The 19353-nt window shown below is 42.5% G+C and overlaps 1 protein-coding gene across 3 annotated transcripts in view; it reads right to left on the bottom strand.

Annotated features, from left to right (window-relative positions):
* Positions 1-314: 314 nt before the first annotated feature.
* The window catches only part of LOC141127427 (retinol dehydrogenase 16-like), a 48966-nt gene continuing 29927 nt past the window's right edge, over positions 315-19353 (bottom strand). For all 3 annotated transcript variants that reach the window (XM_073613848.1, XM_073613847.1, XM_073613849.1), the window contains exons 4-5: positions 3165-3328; positions 315-775 (exon numbers count right to left, since the gene is read on the bottom strand). In XM_073613848.1, the coding sequence (XP_073469949.1) occupies positions 540-775; positions 3165-3328 (400 nt within the window). In that variant the 3' untranslated portion in view covers positions 315-539. The remainder of the gene's footprint in view (positions 776-3164; positions 3329-19353) is intronic.

Here is a 19353-nt window from a genome sequence, read left to right as displayed (position 1 = left end):
ATTGAGGGGCCAATGGACAGAGCCATGTATTCATGTATTGTAAAATCCTGGATAAGAAACTTCTTCACTCAGCCAGAACACCGAAGATGGGTCGTGGATGGGTCTTCCAGCATGACAGCGTGATGTGTGCAACCCTGGTCTCCAACTACAAAAAACTTCTTACTGCTGTGCTTGCCAACAAGGGTTTCTCCACCGAGTACTAAGTCATGTTTTGCTTGGGGATCAAATACTTATTTTACTCACTGAACTGCAACATAATATATAGCATTTGTTTTATGTATTTTTTCAGAATTTTTGGTTGATATTCTGTCTCTATCATTTAAAATACAGCTATAATAACAATTATAGACCCTCCATTTCTTTGTAAGTTGGAAAGGCCTGGCAACAGGGTCTGATTAAAAAAATAACTTCTCATTTTAGGAGATACACATACATAATTGTGAACAAACAATAAATATAAACCAAAAAAAATAAGGTTTTGGTCTAACCAGTTGCCCCGGCAGTTCAGTTATTTTATCAAAAAACTTTTACCACTGAGTTCAGTTATTTTCTTGTGGAGAGTACAGCCTGGATGGTGTTTTCAATGGATGAGCTAGCAGGTAGTCAGATATGAAAGTGGGAAGATATGATACTGGGATGAAGTAGAGTTTTGTGATCCAGCCTACAGAATAGCGAGTCCATGGGTATACAGCAGTCAAGGCATGTTCTATGCAATCTGTAACCGTATGTATATGAGGATCACACTTAGACAGTCTGTACTCGATGAATCTGCAATCTGGAAAGAGTAAAAGAATTCAACCCAGTTAGAAAAAGTATATGTTTTTTTTTTCTTTTAACCACTTCAGCCCCGGAAGATTTGGCTGGTCAATGACCAGGCCATTTTTTTGCGAAACGGCACTGCTTTGCTTTAACTGACAATTGCGCAGTCGTACCCAAACAAAATTGACATCCTTTTTTTCCCCACAAATAGAGCTTTCTTTTGGTCGTATTTGATCATCTCTGCGGTTTTTCATTTTTTGCGCTATAAACAAAAAGAGCGACAATTTTGAAAAAAAAAAAACACAAAATTTTGTACTTTTTGCTATAATAAATACCCCAATTTTTTTTAAAAAAGCTCATTTTTTCCTCAGTTTAGGCTAATATGTATTCTTGTAAATATTTTGGTAATAAAAATCGCAATAAGCGTATATTGATTGGTTTGCGCAAAAGTTATAGCGTCTACAAAATAGGGGAAAGATCTATGGCATTTTTATTATTATTTTTTTTTTTTTTTACTAGTAATGGCAGTGATCAGCAATTTTTATCAGGACACAGGCTTTCTCCTTTCCGGCCGATTGGAACCCAGAAGTGTCTCCCGAGACATGTTTGGCCAGGGAGTCATAAGACTCCCTGGCCAATAGGTGCTTCCTGATTGGCCGGGGGGGAGAATGTGGCAGAATAGTGAATATTCATTTGCTAGTGTCACACAACTGGGTGAGATCAGGGCGCACTCTCTGCGTCCTGAGCCCACCCTATTTTGAATCCTATTAGAGCCTCTGCTTCTAATCAGATGCTTCAAAATACACACACCCCGCTTATCCCTGCAATTGTAATTTATGTGTCCGGCATCCTGAAAGGGGCAGGGCAAATGGATAGGGAGGGCGGCGGTGGTGTTGGGGGGGTGGCGCCTGTGTGCCCACAAGTGGTATCAGAGACATAAATAGCCCCCCTCCTCCAACGTTGGTGTCCATAGGAGCACAATCCTTATACATTTGGTGGTATTGATGGTTTTGATCCTACCATTGTTCAGTTCCAACTCTGTTCTTACAGTAATGTTCAGTGGGTCCCTTCAATTTGTGTTCAATCTGAGCTTAGTCTCTTACATTTGGTGATCAGTGGGAGCATTGTTTCTTACACTGGTGCTCAGTGACCAACTATGCAGCACTGTCATGCAGGAGATCACTTTTCCACAGTACTGGCACAAATCAGGATGTCATATGACGTCCTCCCGTAACACGCCTCACACACACCCCACGGGCCTTGCTGCGGCGTGACCTGTTACTGCTTATGTCCATCAGACACCGCCAACGACTGATCAGTTTACCAGCCCGCTGCCAGTATAATGTGAATGCTGTGACCAATCACATCAGATCACATGACAATTGTACAATTGATGGCTTCCTTTCATGCCATTCATTGTGAACAATTGTGTTGCTAATCGTGATTAGTCACAGTGACCACATGGTACAGGCAGGGACAATCACAGCCCATCTGTACCATGTGATTAGCTGTGGCCAATCACAACAATACAGACTGAATGAATTAACTTTGTTCAGTAAAAATGGTTGCTTATGTGTAAAAAAAAAAAAAAGTCTTGATCATTTCCCCAGAGTAGAACGGTGTTGCTATGGTAAAAAAAAGTAACAAAGAAAAGGGAAAAAAATGATATATATATATATATATATATATATTTTTTTTTTTTTTTTTTTTTACATACTGTCATATGTCAGTATCCCTGATCACCGCCACATCATTTATATGATGATGCTGTACTGTACCTGTGACAGTATGTAAAAAAAAAAAAAAAATATGAAAAAATTGTTTTTTTTTACATTTCTTCAATTTTCCAAAAAAAAAAAACTTGCCATACCTCTTCCTAAATACCTTGGACTGTCTAATTTCCAAAAAAGGGGTCATTTGGGGGATATTTGTACTGTTCTGGCATTTTTGAGCCTCAAGAAATGAGATAGGCCATAGTTGTGAACTCTATAACTTTCCTACAGACAAAATAATAAACACTGATTCAGGTTATTTTCACTAAATAAATGTAGCAGAATACAGTTTGGCCTAAATTTCTGAAGAAAGATTATTTGCAAGATTTTTAGTAACAAATAAAAAACCCAGCTGTGATTAAATACCACCAAAATAAAGCAACATTTGTGTGAAAAAAAACGAAATGATATAAATTTCATACGGGTACAGTGTTGCATGACCACACAATTGTCATTCAAAGTGTGACAGCGCTGAATACTGAAAATTGGCTTGGGTAGGAAGGGGTGAAAGTGCCCTGTATTGAAGTGGTTAAATATGTTTAGATGCCAGAATGTTCTGTTCATACAGATACAGGATGCAGGATGGGCCATAGATAAATCATAAAGAGGGTGGCTTATAGCAATATTACTCACAATCCTGGAAATACTGTTGGCCATAACTGTTCTTGGCCCACAGTGGAGCCTGTCCCCAGACATCATTGAGGCTTTGTAATGTGGTCTGTATATCTGTAGCTGGGGTCTTGAAAGAGCTGGGCTCAATGATGCAAACCTTCACCCCAAATGGTTGAAGTTCACGCCTAAACAATGTAGGAAAATAGATGACATGTTATTGCATGTAAATGCATTATTAAACATTCTACTAATAAGGAAAAACTGGGACTTTTTTTTTTTTTTTTAAATTTGATAATTTTTATTCATGATTAAACACAGTACATCACATTACTCAATATACAAGTTTCCAAACAGTAATAAAACCTCCTAATACCTGATGTGGTGTATAAGTTCACACTATAAAAGGTACATTTCTGCTTTTTACCCCCCCCCCCCCCCCATTGCACCATTATATATACCTTGTACCAAACTCTTTTCCTTATATATAACAACAAACATATTACTACTACTCCTATCTTAAGAACAACATCCTCCCTGTCTTCTTCTTACTCTGTTTACTCCGTAGGGTGGGCCACCCTCATCAGCAAGGGATTCCAGATTTTTTAAAATTCTCTTAGGTTTCCTGCCCTTACAAACACTGTCCTTTCTTTTCCTATTGTTTCCGACACTTCTCTACGCCAATCAACTACCGAAGGGGGTTTCTCAGCTTGCCATCTCTTGGTTATTCCCTTTCTTGCCTGATATAGGCATCTCTGCACTGCTTTTATTTCATCTCTCCCATTACCCAAGTTCCCACCCACCCCTAGAATACATAGCTTTGGATCTAGTTTAAGACTCACATTAAAAAACCTGTTTATATCCTCAATCACTTCTGACCAATAGCGGGATAATTTAGGACATTTCCATACCATATGTACCAGATCTCCATTCATTTGGCATCTAGGACACTTGGGATCTATTCTTCTCCCCCATTTAAACAGTTTTTGGGGGGTATAGTATGCCCTATGCAATAACATTAGGTGCAAAAATTTCTGAGCTGGCGAGACTGAGAGCTGGTGGCCTCCCTTCAACACCTCTCTCCACTGGGCATCCGATATTATCCCCAGGTCTCTTTCCCACTTCCCCCTACACCTAAGTTTATTTGGCCCTTCCCTGCTATTTCTGAAGATATGTTGGTAGAGTTCAGCTATTAATCCTCTTGATCCCTCAAAACTCTCTATCATCTGAGGGATGGGTGATTGGCTCCAGTTCGGACCTTGTTCCCCAAACTGGGCCTGTAGTGCATGCCTAATTTGGATATAACCAAAATATGACTGCTTCGAGACACCAAATTCTTCTTTTAGGGAGGCAAAGGATTTCAGCACATTACCATTATATAATTGCTCTAATTTAGTTATCCCCCTTACCTCCCATGTTTTAATTTTTCCTATCTTTGTTAGTTCTTGAAGATATTTGTTATCCCAAAGAGGCATATCTCCTACTATCCCCTCCATATCTTTCAGACTTTTAATACTGTTCCAGATTTTTAGCATTAGTTTAACTGTGGGAGTCCTATATGCAAACGAGTTTGCCTCCAACACCTCCAGCGCCCGTCTATGGGGTGCACCTGTAGTCATTATACCAAGGTTATTATTACCCATAGGTCCACTACCTGTTCTCAGATGTTGCAGCTGGGCTGCCAGAAAGTAGCAACGTGGATGCGGGACCGCCATGCCCCCCTCACCCATTGCAAGCTGTAGGGTCTGCAAACGTATCCTCGGATGCCCCCCCTCCACACAAGCCCTCTAAACAACATATCTATTTTTTTGAACCATTTACCATATATCCAAACTGGTGAATTATGTAAGATATACAATAATTGGGGCATCCACAGCATTTTAACCAGGTTGCACCTTCCAGCTACTGACAAAGGGAGTCCTTTCCATATATCAAGCTTTTTTAAAAATTTCTCCAATAATGGAGCCATGTTATTATTTAAGAAATGGTCTAAATCCCTTGTTACCTGGATCCCTAAATATTTGGTTTTCTCCACTATTTTTAATGGGGTTTCTTCCAGAAAAGTACCTTGTTTGATGGGGTCTATTGGTAGCAGGACAGACTTTTCCCAATTTATAGTGAGGCCGGAGACCTCCCAAAGTCTGCGAAGACTCCCATCACCTGTCTTAGTGACCCTTCCGTATTCCCCAGGAAAATAAGGACATCATCCGCGTATAACGCGATCTTCTCCTCCCTGGTCCTTCTCCGAAACCCCTCCACCATCCTATTTTGTCTTACCGCAGCGGCCACTGGCTCCATAGCTAAGGCAAAGATCAGGGGTGAGGGGGGGGGGCGTCCAGTTTAGCAATATGAGCTAATATCTTCCCTACTCTTTCCCCCTCTCCAAACATTATTTGTTTTTGGAATGCTCTTTTATTTTCAGCTTTCCTAGACATTACCTCTTTATATATTGATTGCTTATTTTCCCACCTTTGATAATTTTCCGGGGATGGATTTTCCACAAGCTCCCTTTCTGCTACTAGGACCTCATCTCTAGCATTCTCTTCCTCAACCTTTGATGCTCTGTTTACTCTTGAAATCTGCTGGATCAATATTCCCCTCATGTACGCTTTCAGCGCGTCCCACATCACCCCTCTTGTTACTGAGTCCTCATTTAGGTCTATAAATTCTCTCAGCTTTGCTATGATCTCCTTCGGGTCCTCAAGAATCTCGAGCCACACTGGGTTCAGTTTCCAAATACCTCATTGTTTCCTTATCCCGATATCCATCATAACTGTCACCGGTGAGTGGTCCGAGATTCCTCTTGGATGATAGGTTATATCACTGACCAATAAAGCGGCCATGTCATTACCTAAAATAAAATCTATTCTTGAAAGTGAGGAGTGGGTACTAGAGTGGCACGAAAACTGTTGTACCCCAGGGTTTCTCACTCTCCACAGGTCCATCAGCCCAGCCTCTTCAAGAAACTGGCCCATTCGAATCCCACATGGACTCTGTCCCGCTTTTCCTGGGGGAAATTTATCTAATTCTTTATTTATTACAATATTAAAATCCCCTACTACAATGACAGGGATCCTCGGTTTGTCTACCACAAACTCCAACAGGCTATATAAAACTTCTAATTTAAAGGGTGGAGGGTTATAAATATTTGCTATTATACATTCCTGATTCCCTATCGTACAGTGCAAAAAAACATATCGACCCCCTTCATCTATCTTGCTCTGTCTGCAGGAAAACACAATCCCCCTCCTAATCAGCACCACCACCCCCCTCGAATAAGAGGTGTGCACCGCATGGTACTGATTCTGAAATTTTTTGTTCTTAATAGATGTTTTTGTCTCCCCGGTCAGATGCGTTTCCTGCAGGCAAGCAATATCTACTCTAAGTGCGTCTAACAGATCGAATACCTGCGCTCTTTTTAGGGGAGTACCCAATCCCCTAACATTCCATGAGCCAATCTTTATTCCCATTAGTTATTTGCGAATAAGATTATCACTGCGAAAAAAAAAAAAAAAAAAAAACTAAAACACACAAAAAAAAAAAAAGGGGAAAAAAAAAACCCCCAGTGACCAAGTATGGGAGTATTCTCCATATTCAGTGAGTTATGCCCATAAAAGAAAGAAACAAAAGAAAAAATACATAGTTCCCTATCAAATCTACCTCGGTGCTTAATTGTAATATCAGCTATTACAATACAAATATCATTATCCGTATCCTTTGTGTCTTTACATAATGTAATATACCTTATACTTAATGTGTTACTTGGTACCTTATATTGCATTTTAATTTTCCTGTGCTCTTTACCCCCTCCCCCCCTCCCTACCCCTCCCCCACCCCCCCTCCCTCCCGTATGCTAATTTATTTACCCATATCCATCTACCCTTCCATACCTCCCCCCCCCCATCCCTCCCCCACACCCTCTCCCTCCCTCCCCCTTTATACTCAAAAAAAAAACCTTACTATAAACACACTCCATCTCAAACCTACTTCCATTTACCGTGTCCCCAAACCATCCCCACTCCATTTATGTAAATGTTAATACAGTTAATTCAAATTATGCCCAATTAATAAATATTGGTTTTCCGCAGTGTATCCCCTCTATTTCTTAGGTAATTGATCTTTCTTGTCCTCCAGCCATGCTAACGCATTAGCAGGAGACTCAAAGAACTGGCTACCCCCTAACGCATTTATCCGCAACTTAACCGGGTAAAGAAGGGCATATGAGACATTATATTTCTGAAGGCTACGCTTAACCCCCAGAAACTCAGCTCTGCGTTTCTGAAGGTCCGGAGAGAAATCGGGGAATATTGATATCCTTGCATCTTTATATAGGATCTTCCCCATTTCACGAGCTTTACGTAAGAGTTTTACTTTATCCTTGTAGTTTAAAAATTTAACTAAAAACGGTCTTGGGGGGTTTCCTGGTGGGGGGGGCCTAAACGGAACTCTATGCGCCCTTTCTATAGAAAACTGCTGTGTAAATATTTCACCTCCAAATACCCCCAACATCCAGTTTTCCAAAAATACAATAGGGTCCGGGCCTTCACTCCCCTCAGGGATTCCCACCACTCTCACATTGTCCCTGCGAAGTCTATTTTCCATTTCATCGACTTTCCCTACAAGCTTTTCGATTTTTTCCCTCCAGCTCTTTGCTTCTTGTTTCATAGGGAGTAAATCATCCTCTATTAGACTTATTCTCTTTTCCGCTTCCGTCACCCTTTCAGTTGTCATCTTAAGATCCTGGCGTACTAGGGTCAGCTCCTCTTTAATGTCCTTCATTTGCTCTCCCAGTGCCCCCAAAGAGTGGTTGCATGCGCTTATTGCCAGAAAGATATCTTTTAGGGAGGGTTCTCCTTCCACCATGGAGATTGGAGCGGCCAAGGCCTCCGTTTCCTTGCTGACGGCTCCTGAGCCTTTTGTAGTAGAATTCTTTGTACTGGGGATACCTATAGGCTGACCCGTATGACCCTGGCTTTTCCTGTCTGTTACTGACTTGGTCTGAGCTTGCTGCCCTCCCTTATTTGGGGTATGTTCTGCTGCCAGGACCAGTTTCTCTAATTTAGCGGACGCTGCCACCACCGCTGCTGTTGCCCCCGCCACAGTAAGATGCGGACCTTTTTCCTTCTCCTTGTCCTTAGCTGACCGCAAGGATTGAGTTCCCATATTTTCCTGGCTGGGATGCTCCTCTCCCTTTCTTCTCCCTGTCATATTGATTTTCTCCGGGTTGTCTGGCTCTCCTTAAACCTCTTATATGCTTATACACTTGCACCGCCAACTGTTGATATCTTTTTAATTGCTCCTTATTACCAGCCTGGCCGTTTACTAAAAATCAAGATTACACAGAGTTGCCCAACAACAGTCCTGGTCTGGTATCTGGCCTCTCACCCCCTCAGCCACAGATCTTAGTAAGATATCAATAAGTCAATAAGTCAAACAGTGTTCTTGTATATCAGATCTCCCCCTCCAGAACTCACAGTTCTCCTTCTATACTACAGGCCACTTAGGGTCCCTTAATGCACCCCTTCACAGTTCTTAGTATTAACCCAGCGGTAGGAAGTCAGGTCAGTCCAATAGTCAGCAGGGGAAATCAGCTCAATACCTCCCTCAATACCTCCCTTCCATACTGCAGGGGGGAGCTTTAATCCCAACTTTTAGACAGGGATCAACCTAGGGGGAGGCTTCAGGGGTTTTCTTCAGGGTTCCTCCGTCAATGCTAATCAGTATGCAGCTAACAGTCCACAACACAGTTCAAACAGGATACATTTACTGTGTACCTGTTTCTTGTTTGCAGCGGTCTCTCTGAGGCTCCGTCTCCTCACTCGCACTGGCAGCCAGACCGAGCTCTCGCTCACTTTCTCCACTCTCGCGATGCTTGTGTTGCAACCGCTGAGCTCCGTGTCACTCCTCGACCCCCGCCGACCACACACTGCCTCGAGCGGCGTCCCGAGCAACGCCCCCTTCCGCCGCACCAGCGGCCGCTCCAGCAATCCCAGCAGACAAGGATTCGGGGATCACAGAGTATACCCAGGATCGGGATAGCCCAGCAGGGGGGACAGAAGTCCAGTGCAGTTTTGCAGGTATCTTTGCGGTTACAGGGTGAAGCGGCTAGCGGTTAACCACAGGGCTTACAGTGCTTCATGGAGCAGGATGGGTTCGCTCAATCACTCCACTCCTCTCACCTCCATCCGCTTCCGGCCACGCCCATCTGCAAAACTGGGACTTAAAATGTGATTTAAACTGAAATTTAAAATGTGTCATTGTTGGGGTTGTGAAATTTGCAGTACAAAATATTTAGTTGGTATTTTGAAACCCAAATAAAATGATTGTATACAAGAATGTTTAATATCCAATGACTAAACATATGTTTCACCTCATATAGTACAATAAGTCAGCTGCTATCTAATTCGTATATTTATTGTAGTAACATTTAGATTAAATACAAATATTATATTGTATTGAATTGTATTATAACTGTACTGTTTGCGCTAATGTTGTAAAGTGATGTGCAAACTGTTGGCGCTATATAAATCCTGTATTATAATAATAATAATAATAATTATAATAATAATCTGATTAAAGCACCTCATACTTAGTACCTTATTTATTGGCACTTTTTTACCCTGAAAATAGAGGGTAAAACGTGCAAGCGTGTTATACGCCGATATCTGCTTTTTTACTAACAGGGGATGGGGATCGGGTGGTCAGTCCCAGGTGCCACCTATTGGGAGGGTGTCAGGCCGGCCGCCCCACCTCTCCTGGTCGTAGAACAGCGCTACCACCAAACTCTAATGTTAAGAAAACATTACTGTAGTGCCAGCCCTTTGTCATATACCGCTCCTCCTGTGTAACTCAATGTAAATCTAAGCCTCCAAACCCTTTAATTAATGCCGCTCATTGTGGCTGCTCTCCTCCTCCCGCTCGCTTTTAATTGGAGGAGCAGAGCGGTCACGTGACCATCAATGAAAGAGAGGAGAGCAGTCACATGACCGGGTCCACGAGAGAGAGCGGGGTTGGGTAGTTAATGGGGGTATTTAGAAGCTTTGATTTACAATGAGTGACACAGGAGGAGCGGTGTATGAGAAGGGGCTGACAGGCTGACAGTGTGAAGTTTTCTCAACTTTAGAGTATGCTTGCTGTCCCTGTCCCAGTGCTGGGAATGCAGGGGGGGGGGGGGCTTTATAATGAAAGGGGGCTGTGTGTTGTCCAGGGGGTTGTGTGTTGTACAGGGGGCTGTGTATTCTGCAGGGGGCCTGTGTACTATGCAGAGGGTCCCTGTACTATGCAGGGGGTCCGTGTACTATGCAGGGGGTCCGTGTACTATGCAGGGGGTTTGTGTAATATGCAGGGGATCCCTGTATTATGCAGGGGGGCTGTGTAAAGTTTTTTTCCTGAAGCTTCCCTCTTAAAGTTAATGTGCATGTTATACGCCTGTGCGTGTTATACACTGATAAATACGTAATTTAAAAAAATATGTTACTAAGAGCACTGGATATGCAGCAATTCTCTAATTAGATAAAGTAAGATGTTTTATCTAACTCAACTAATTTCAGTTGCTAGTAATGTGAGTTGGGCTTTGCCAAAAATCGAACTATTATATCTCTTGGTATCTACAACTGAAAGGTCTCATTACTCCAGTTTTTAGTTTTATTCCAGCAAAATCAGTGTTCCTAACTACTCCCACTAGTCACATTATAAACCCAGGGCAAGTGGGACTCCCTTGTGTGATAAGTTACACTCAATAAGGTTCCTTTCACACTTGTACGATTCCAAAGTTGCACCGACTTTGGAGTGCAACTTTTACACAACTTTAGATGGGTGCAACTTGAATAAGACTTTGACCAGTGATAATGGACAACTGATGCATTGTATAAAATTCAGGTATGACTTTCATGCAACTTTTGAGGGTTGAAGTCTATGGCCTTCAAGTTGCATGAAAATCAGGCCAAACTAGTGCATGAACTACTTTGAAGTCGCTGCAACTTTAAGTCGCGCATATACTATATGATTGGTTATCATTGGAAAACATGGGGAACAACTGGTCATGCAACTTTGATGTCCAAAGTTGCATGACAAGTCGCACAAGTGTGAATGGAGCCTAATGCATGTTGCGACTAGTGCCGGCACATAATAATGTGATAGTGAAGGTGGAACTGGAGGCTGAAGCTTTACCAGTGTTTTTGTTTTTTGTATACATTATAGTAGGTCAAACTGCACCTTCCCAAAAAAGGACCTTTATTGACTTTCGCTCTTTTTTTGCCACTCTGCAACCTCCTAGTGGGGACCCTCACTTTTTATACTCCTCTCCAGAAAGTATTATGTCTTTGGCTTGTTTTACATGCAATCATCAAGCTACTTTCATATATACTTTCATCGTAGCGAAATGTTGTCACCGGCTCTGCTCCTTGGCTTGCTAAGAGGTTGTGGAGTGCTGTGATGTCTGCCTGTTTTTATGGGCTACTTTGTACACGTTTACACGCTTACATGTTTAGAGAAACGTCTACATGTTTCTCTGGTAACCACCCACTCCATTTCTTTTTTTACTACTCCTCGGCTTTGTTGTTATGTTTCCATGAAGATTTCCCCATGGCATCTTGCCTGTTTACGTCTTGTCTATATTTTTGTAAAAAACTGCATGAATACATTATACTAATGGCGGCTTTCCTCTTTGTACCGCTATGTTTACAAGGCACTTCACTTATCAAACACAACATTTAATAGCACCATATGCTCTAATAAAAGCTCAGCCTATTTATAAATTATGTAAAATCTGATGTTCTAAACATCACTTTGAGTTACCATATTATATACATTGCATGAAGTTAAAAACACAATACATAAACCATAGTTATGAACCTAATAGCTTAAAAAAAAATAAAATAATTAAACGGTTTAGGTCAAATTCCATATTCAAACCACTGAGGGGGGAGGGGGGGGGGTTTAGTTCTTAAATCGATTTGGATTCATTTTAACTCAAACTTAATATTATTACTGCCTTTTTAGTTCTTTTTAAATTGATCAATTCCCCAGAATGTTATATCTGACGGATTCTTGTTATGGTTCAACGCAAAATGTTTTGAGAGATTATGTTTTCTGAACCCAACTGATATATTATAACCAATGTTCCTTTAGGCTTGCAAGCGTCCTTTTTGTGCGACCAATGTACTTTAGCCTGCATGAACATCGGATGCCATATACCACTCCCTTCTGTATTATACAGTATATGTAGCACTGGTAGATTTACAATCTACCGCAGATTAGGTAAATTTAGTAAATTGTGTATTAGGAAGGTTAAAAGTTTGCCTCTGTTCCAGCTTGGCTGACGTTGTGTGTGCTTCCGTGCTGACCGGTGGGTGTCGCTGTTACCGTTAGTCAGTGTTGGGAGGGCAACGTGTCAAAGTGTATGGATGCTCCTCTGTCTCGGGGGCAAGCTCGGTGGAGGTGGTCCTCCAAGTTGCATTCTGGGCGAGGGTAGTTATGGGACAGACGCCACGTTCTAGGTCGTTTTGCAGCCACCTGCTGGCCCTCCTGGCCGACAGGTATGCGTTAAGGAGCTACCTCGTAGTCCTCCGACCAGGAGGCCCACGATGCTGCAGCGCAGGGGTGGGTCCAGAGGCTTGTCTGGAGCCTACCACCGCGGCCGAGGAATGGTCCTGAGCTGTCGGTCCTGTGTGACGAAGCTGGACAGCTGAGGAGATCCCAGGGGAGGACCCGTCTTGGAGATATCACACAGCGTGCTGGTCTATAGAGGGGCCTGGTGACTCGGTTGGAGTACGTATCCAAAAGAAGTAATTATACAGCATAGTGTCGCCGGTTCGGCTTAAAGGTTCAGGCTCTGTGACTGACTTTACTGCAGAAGATCTGACACATCCTGTGGCAGAGGATCATGCAGATTTACCCCCCCAAATAAGTCTGTGGCAGAGACTTTAGATTTGTGCTGCGTACTGGTTGCTAGACCGGTGAGAGAGGCCTATCCAGACGAGCAAAGAGTGCGTCTCATGAGGGGAACGCATTCCAAATAATTATCTGGATTCTACCAGGACATTTGTCGCTAAGATCTTGTAAGAAGATATTTGAGTTTCTCCTGAAGGTTTCCTTTTCCGTCACTTCCTGCTACTTCCTAAAGCTTGACTGTTCAATAAAGCATTGAAAACATACTCCAGTGTTGGTGCGTGTGTCGTCCAGCAGTAAACTCAACGGAACCCCTAGACCCGGTGCTTGTGAAACAGAGGGAAGCAAAGTGAAGGTAACAGACCCGCTTAAACCAGCAGCTCCACCGTGAGTTAGTGCTACATATATAATAAAATGCTTAATAGTGTATTCTCCCCCTGTACCTTGTGACCTGAAAGTTTTCCTTCTCCTGTTGTTATTCTTTACTCTCCTACAGGTATACTACTTGCCACATGTGTAAAGCTCTCTTTCGTTAAAAGAGGTAACTGTATTTTCCTTGGATGGATCTATCACATTTTTCTCTACATGGTTCTGCAAAGTTGGTGCCTTCCTAAAGTTACATTTTGGATTTTCTAATAATATTCTCCATCTACTGGAGATTATAGTGGATGGAAATGAGTGAGTGCCCATAACCGATAAATAAAAAGTGATGGGAAAAGATGATTATATGCCTGTCACAAAATTAAATCCACACTGCCTACCATGTGGCAACTAAATCTGCAACACTTAACAGCTATCTATCCTAGCACCCACCTAGGAGGGTGCTACACATATATCACATGTATTCCCCATACACTTGAGTACACGAATATAATTCAATTAGTGCTTCAGTGCTCAATATCCACTTGTGGATATTATAACTCTTCAGGCAGGCATTCAGAATATCCCTCTCATCATAAAGATGTCAGACCACAGACCTGGGAATGATATAAAATTAAACCATCACTGCGCAACATATAGGTTTAATAAAACTCTGCTCAGCAATGATATACTATCAAAAAAAAATATGATAGGATTTAAAAAGGCACCCTCAGCACCCAATATGTTCAGCAGGTATCTGTGTATCTATCCCCACTACTTTGGGAACGTTCTAAATTCCGCCTCTATGCATTTTGCCCAGGTGTCACTTCCTCCCAATGGAGCACACGCTTGCTTCCGGTGGGTCGGAGCAGCAGCAGCATGGATACACAGATACGAGCCAAACATAGCAGGTGCCAGAGGGCGCCTTTTTAATGTGAGCCCTTTTGGGTTTTTCATGACGGTATATCATTGATGAGTAGAGTTTTATTAAATATATACATTGAGCAATGATAATACCCACAAGTGTTATTTGACCCATTTATAATCAAAGGGTCAAAGGTTCTGGGTGAGTTCTCTTTTTTTGTGTACAGTACGTTCTTCACTGGATTATTCACTAGACTGCACTGAGCACTTTGGATGAGAGTGCTTGGAGTCAAGCACTAAAGCATAGATTGTGTGTGATTATATTTGTGGACTACAGTGCACTTTTTGTTTATGTATGGGGAATACATGTAAAATACGTTACTGAAAGAAGATAATGTTTTTGAATTACTTGTAGTTCGTAGATTATATTTTTTCACTTAAGCGCAGCTGTATTCATTTACTTTACTGGTATGTGAGATTGCCTAGGCACTCCTGTGCCTACATCCTTACAGCTGTATATATAGTTACATAGTTATATAGTTAGTAAGGTTGAATAAAGACACCAGTCCATTCAGTTCAACCTGAGTGAGGGTGCGTGTCTACAATTGTCCCCTATCCCTGTTCATTGTGTCTCATTAAGATTATTTTTTTATTCAAGGTACCCATATAGCACCATCAATTTACGCAGCACTCCACACATACATCGCACACTCACATCGGTCCGTACCCTCAAGGAGCCCACAATCCAAGGTCCCCAACTCACATTCATATATTAGGGACAATTTTTTTTTTTTTTTTGGAAAGAAGTCAATTAACCTACCAGCATGTCTTTGGAGTGTGGGAGGAAACCAGAGTACCCGGAGGAAACCTACGCAGGCACAGGGAGAACATGCAATCTCCAGACAGGTAGTGTCATGGTTGGGATTCGAACCGGCGACCCTTGAGTGTGAGATCCAAGGTACTGCAGCCTCTGACTGCTAGTCTAAGGAAATATGGTGCTATCAGTACTGTGCTACTTCCTGTTCTCCCTCCTGAGAAAGCAAAGCCCTGCCTCTACCAAGATGGCTGCCTCTATTACAGAGACACAGTTCAAATCTAAAAATACAATCAAATGAGAGCACCAAAGAAACATCCAAGAGTCCATGGTAATTTAGTGACAAAATTGATTCATAGCAGAATGCTATGAATAACTTTACTCTGATATTCTATTCTGCTATGAATCAGTATTAAATTACTTTGGACCCTTGAACAATTGTTTGGCACTCTCAATGGATTGTATGTATGTAGATTCTAAACTCTGGGTTCTTTCCCTGTTCCTGTGGGTAATCCTCATTATGTGGCGTGCTGATGAATTGAATTCAGTGGAAAATCTGAATCCAGCACCCTTGTGTGTTCTTGTGTTTAAACAATTCAGAACAAAGTACAGTAAGATGGTAATAGGCAGAGCTTCCACATTTCTGTTTCTCTTTAACGTTGCCAACAGTCCAGATTTTCCCGGGACAATCCCGATTTTTGGGACCCTCATCCCGATTTAAGTTTGTCCCGATTATTTTCACAGGATTTTGCTTTTGTCCTGAGAAAATTGGGAATGTTTCCCCTTGTGTTCAGTGCAGAGGGGCGGCTTCTCTCTTCAGTGTACAAATAGAAAATTCTATTGTACACTGAAGCCTATTGGCTGCAGGGATTGGTAACCCCCTCCCCGCTCTCCACTGAACACAAGGAAGTGATCATCCTCCACCCGCAGCCGCCGCCAACCCTCCGCCCCCCTGTGTCCGACGAGCGGAGACACTGATGGAGGGACCTGGGCTCCACTGGCTGGGGACACTGATGGTCCTGGCTCCCCCTTTTCACAAGGCTCCATTTGGAAGACTCCTCGGACCCCTAGCTTGGCCTAGGTCAGCCCCACATCCTCACGCACAGCAGGTAACGTCTTCTGGACACGGCTCTGCTGGGTATTATAATGTAGTGGGCTGTGTAGTGGATAGTGTAGTGTAGTAATTAGTGTAGTATAGTGGTAATCAGTGTAGTGTAGTGGTCAATGTAGTGGACAGTGTGTAGTGGACAGGTGGGTGCAGTGCATATCCAAAAAAATCTCGGTATTGCTACCAGGATCTTAAAGCAGCTACTTCCGCAACAGAAAGTCTTAGTCAAGATTTTGATTCTATAAAAAGTACAAAAATGTTTTATTAATTCCACTAGGGGCGCGATTTACATGGATTCATGGTGCGACTATAAATATTGAAACAGCTTCATTCATAGTACTTTTGAAGGTTTTTCCAACAAAAAAAACCCCAAAAGAATGATCTAGTAAAAACATTAAAAAAAAAACACATGGAAACACATACACACTACAATACACATAAACAACCAAACTCAAAACGTCCGGACACCAGCATACCATTCACAGAGAAACTGACTTGTGATTAAAGCGGTTGTAAAGGTATTTTTTTTTTTTTTAAAAAATAACAAACATATCATACTTACCTTCACTGTGCAGCTCGTTCTGCACAGAGTGGCCCCGAACCTAGTCTTCTGGGGTCCCTCGGCGGCTGTCTCAGCTCCTCCCCGCAAGCATTCACCACCTTAATGCGAGCTCCCTCGCATGGTGGTGAGTGCTTGCGGGCGCGCTCCCGTGATACAGCCGGCGGCTATAGCCGCTCGCTGTATCACTCGGCCCCGCCCCCCGGCGCGCCGCGTCATCGGATGTGATTGACAGCAGCGCGAGCCAATGGCTGCGCTGCTTTCAATCCATCCACTGCAGCCAATCAGCGACCAGGCTGAGCTGCAGCGAAGATGACAAGAACGTGCAGCGAAGATTCGAGGCGTCAGGTAAGTAAAACGGGGGGGCTGGGGGCGGCGGTACTGTCAAAAGTTTTTTCACCTTAATGCATAGAATGCATTAAGGTGAAAAAATTTTTACCTTTACAACCCCTTTAATTCGCATAAAAGCAAAAAAATGCATATAGACAAGTGAATGGAGAAAATTCTCCCATTCAAATAAAGATTGGTTATATTTACAGTTTCACTGTGAATGACCCCCGGGGGATCTCAATCATAATATGATGACCTTGAATCAGACACTTGCAGGTTGGTTTGGAAAATACTGTGTTGTCATCACTAGATGAACTATGTTCAAATCCTGTCGCTAATTTATTGAGATCAGTACACAGACTGACTGACTTTACTCCAAGATGAATAGTTTAAACAGCCTGCTCATTGGTAATTAGGATGCTTCAACAAACGGTCTTTTCCAACAAGAACTATATGATATTCCAAGGGAAAAAGGGCACGTCCATGCATTACCACCCTGTTGGATTCAGTAGTCATTGTGTCCCGTTGGATTCTTGCACGGACTTGGGTTGTATCTCATTGATATCTTGTTGGGCTCAAACGAGCTCCTCAATAGAAGAACCTGCCCTTCAAAGCAGGATCGCTGGGTCCGTGATGCTCGCGGCACTCGCCATACGAGATGTATGGTTCAGGTGGATGCAGAGCAGACGTCTCCTGGCCCGCAGTTTTAGTTTGAATGGGTCATATCGTAGGCTGGCGTCACGTGACTGTTGTGACGTCAACGCGTTTCGCTAAAGGGGTAGCGTAGCTTCGTCTGGACTAGGTGGGGCTAGGGGCTGTCAGTCCCTTTTATCAGCAAGTCCGTTCTGACAGCACTGCCCTAAATCTTCTAAAAGGGCTACACACATGTCGTTTTCCAGTTTTCTGAATGAAGTGATCCACACATAACCAGAACAAAGTTATTATTCCTTTTTTTTTTTTAAAGGGGGTAATTTTTTATTGTTTTATAAACAGTAACAATAATTGTTAAGCAGGTTCACAAGGCACATCAAATATTGCATTATTCAAGGTTCAGTACAGTGGACAGGTATACAGATTGACCTTATATAGTAATACACACAGTACATCTTGCATTATATTACATTGTCTCTATCAAGAGGTAGGTATGGGGAGTTGCAATATCTTTAAACCAGTGTTGTGTTCACTAATTAAGCAGGGGGTATGGTACTCTCTGAACTCACCCATGAGCTCCAGATTTTTGTGAATTTTTTGGGGCATCCCCTTGCCTCGTATGTCAGCTTATATAATGGTATAGCTTGGTTGACAATAGTTAGCCAGAGTTTCACGGTCGGGGTCGTACTAGATTTCCAATGCATGGTTATTGTTTTTTTGGCGTAAAACATCACTATACGTATGAATGATTGAACATGTTTGGATAACTCTTCATCATCGATATATCCTAGCAGACATCTAAGAGGATTACAGATATTTGGTATATTGGCTACAGTGCTGATAAGGGCCGTAACCTCTGACCAAAATTGCCGTATCGGCGTGCATTCCCATAGTAAATGGAAGAACGTGCCCTCAGCCATCCTGCATCTAGGACATAGAGAGTCGGGTGCTCTCTTTAGTTTAAATAGTAGTCGTGGTGTGAAATATGCTCTGTACAATAATTTGGTCTGGATCACTTTATCTCTAGAAGAGATGACAGAGGGGACCTGTACGGGTAAAATTTCCCCCCAAATCTCCTCCGTCAGCTCGGGTATATCCAATTTCCATTTATGTTGAATAGCAGTGAGCCTAGAAGTAGTAGAGTGTAGCAGAGTCTTATAATAAAGCGATATAAGTTTGTCGTGTGAGGGGTCAGTCAGTAGGAGTTCAAGTTGAGAAGGCTGCATCTCTGTATTGCGAAGCCCAAATTGTGCCGCTGCAGTATGTCTTATCTGTAAATACTGGAAGTATGCCGTGTGTGGAAGCCCATAATCCCTCTGAAATTCTGTAAAAGATCGGAATGTATTGTCTAAAAACAGGTGTGCTATAGTTTTAACCCCTTTTTTTGCCCAATATCCCCCGTCAGTTCTCTGATTAAATTCAGGTAAGTTTGGATTTCCCCATAATGGAGCATTAGGAGACAAGACAGCTCTAGAGCTAGGGGGTAGCAGTTTAGATATTTTAAAGATCTGTATTGTCATGGCTAGAACCTTTACTCCCTCTCTCCCCCTTAGTGACATGCGATGTATTAAGTTTTGGAGGGATTCGTATGAGGTGAGGATGGCTGCCTCCAGAGCAGTAGCTGCATTGTTGGCCTCTG

Source organism: Aquarana catesbeiana, linkage group LG02 (assembly GCF_042186555.1).
Source record: "Aquarana catesbeiana isolate 2022-GZ linkage group LG02, ASM4218655v1, whole genome shotgun sequence".
In the NCBI taxonomy this organism is placed as follows: domain Eukaryota; kingdom Metazoa; phylum Chordata; class Amphibia; order Anura; family Ranidae; genus Aquarana; species Aquarana catesbeiana.
Note: the sequence above shows the minus strand (reverse complement) of the source record. Positions and strands in the feature narration are given on the sequence as shown.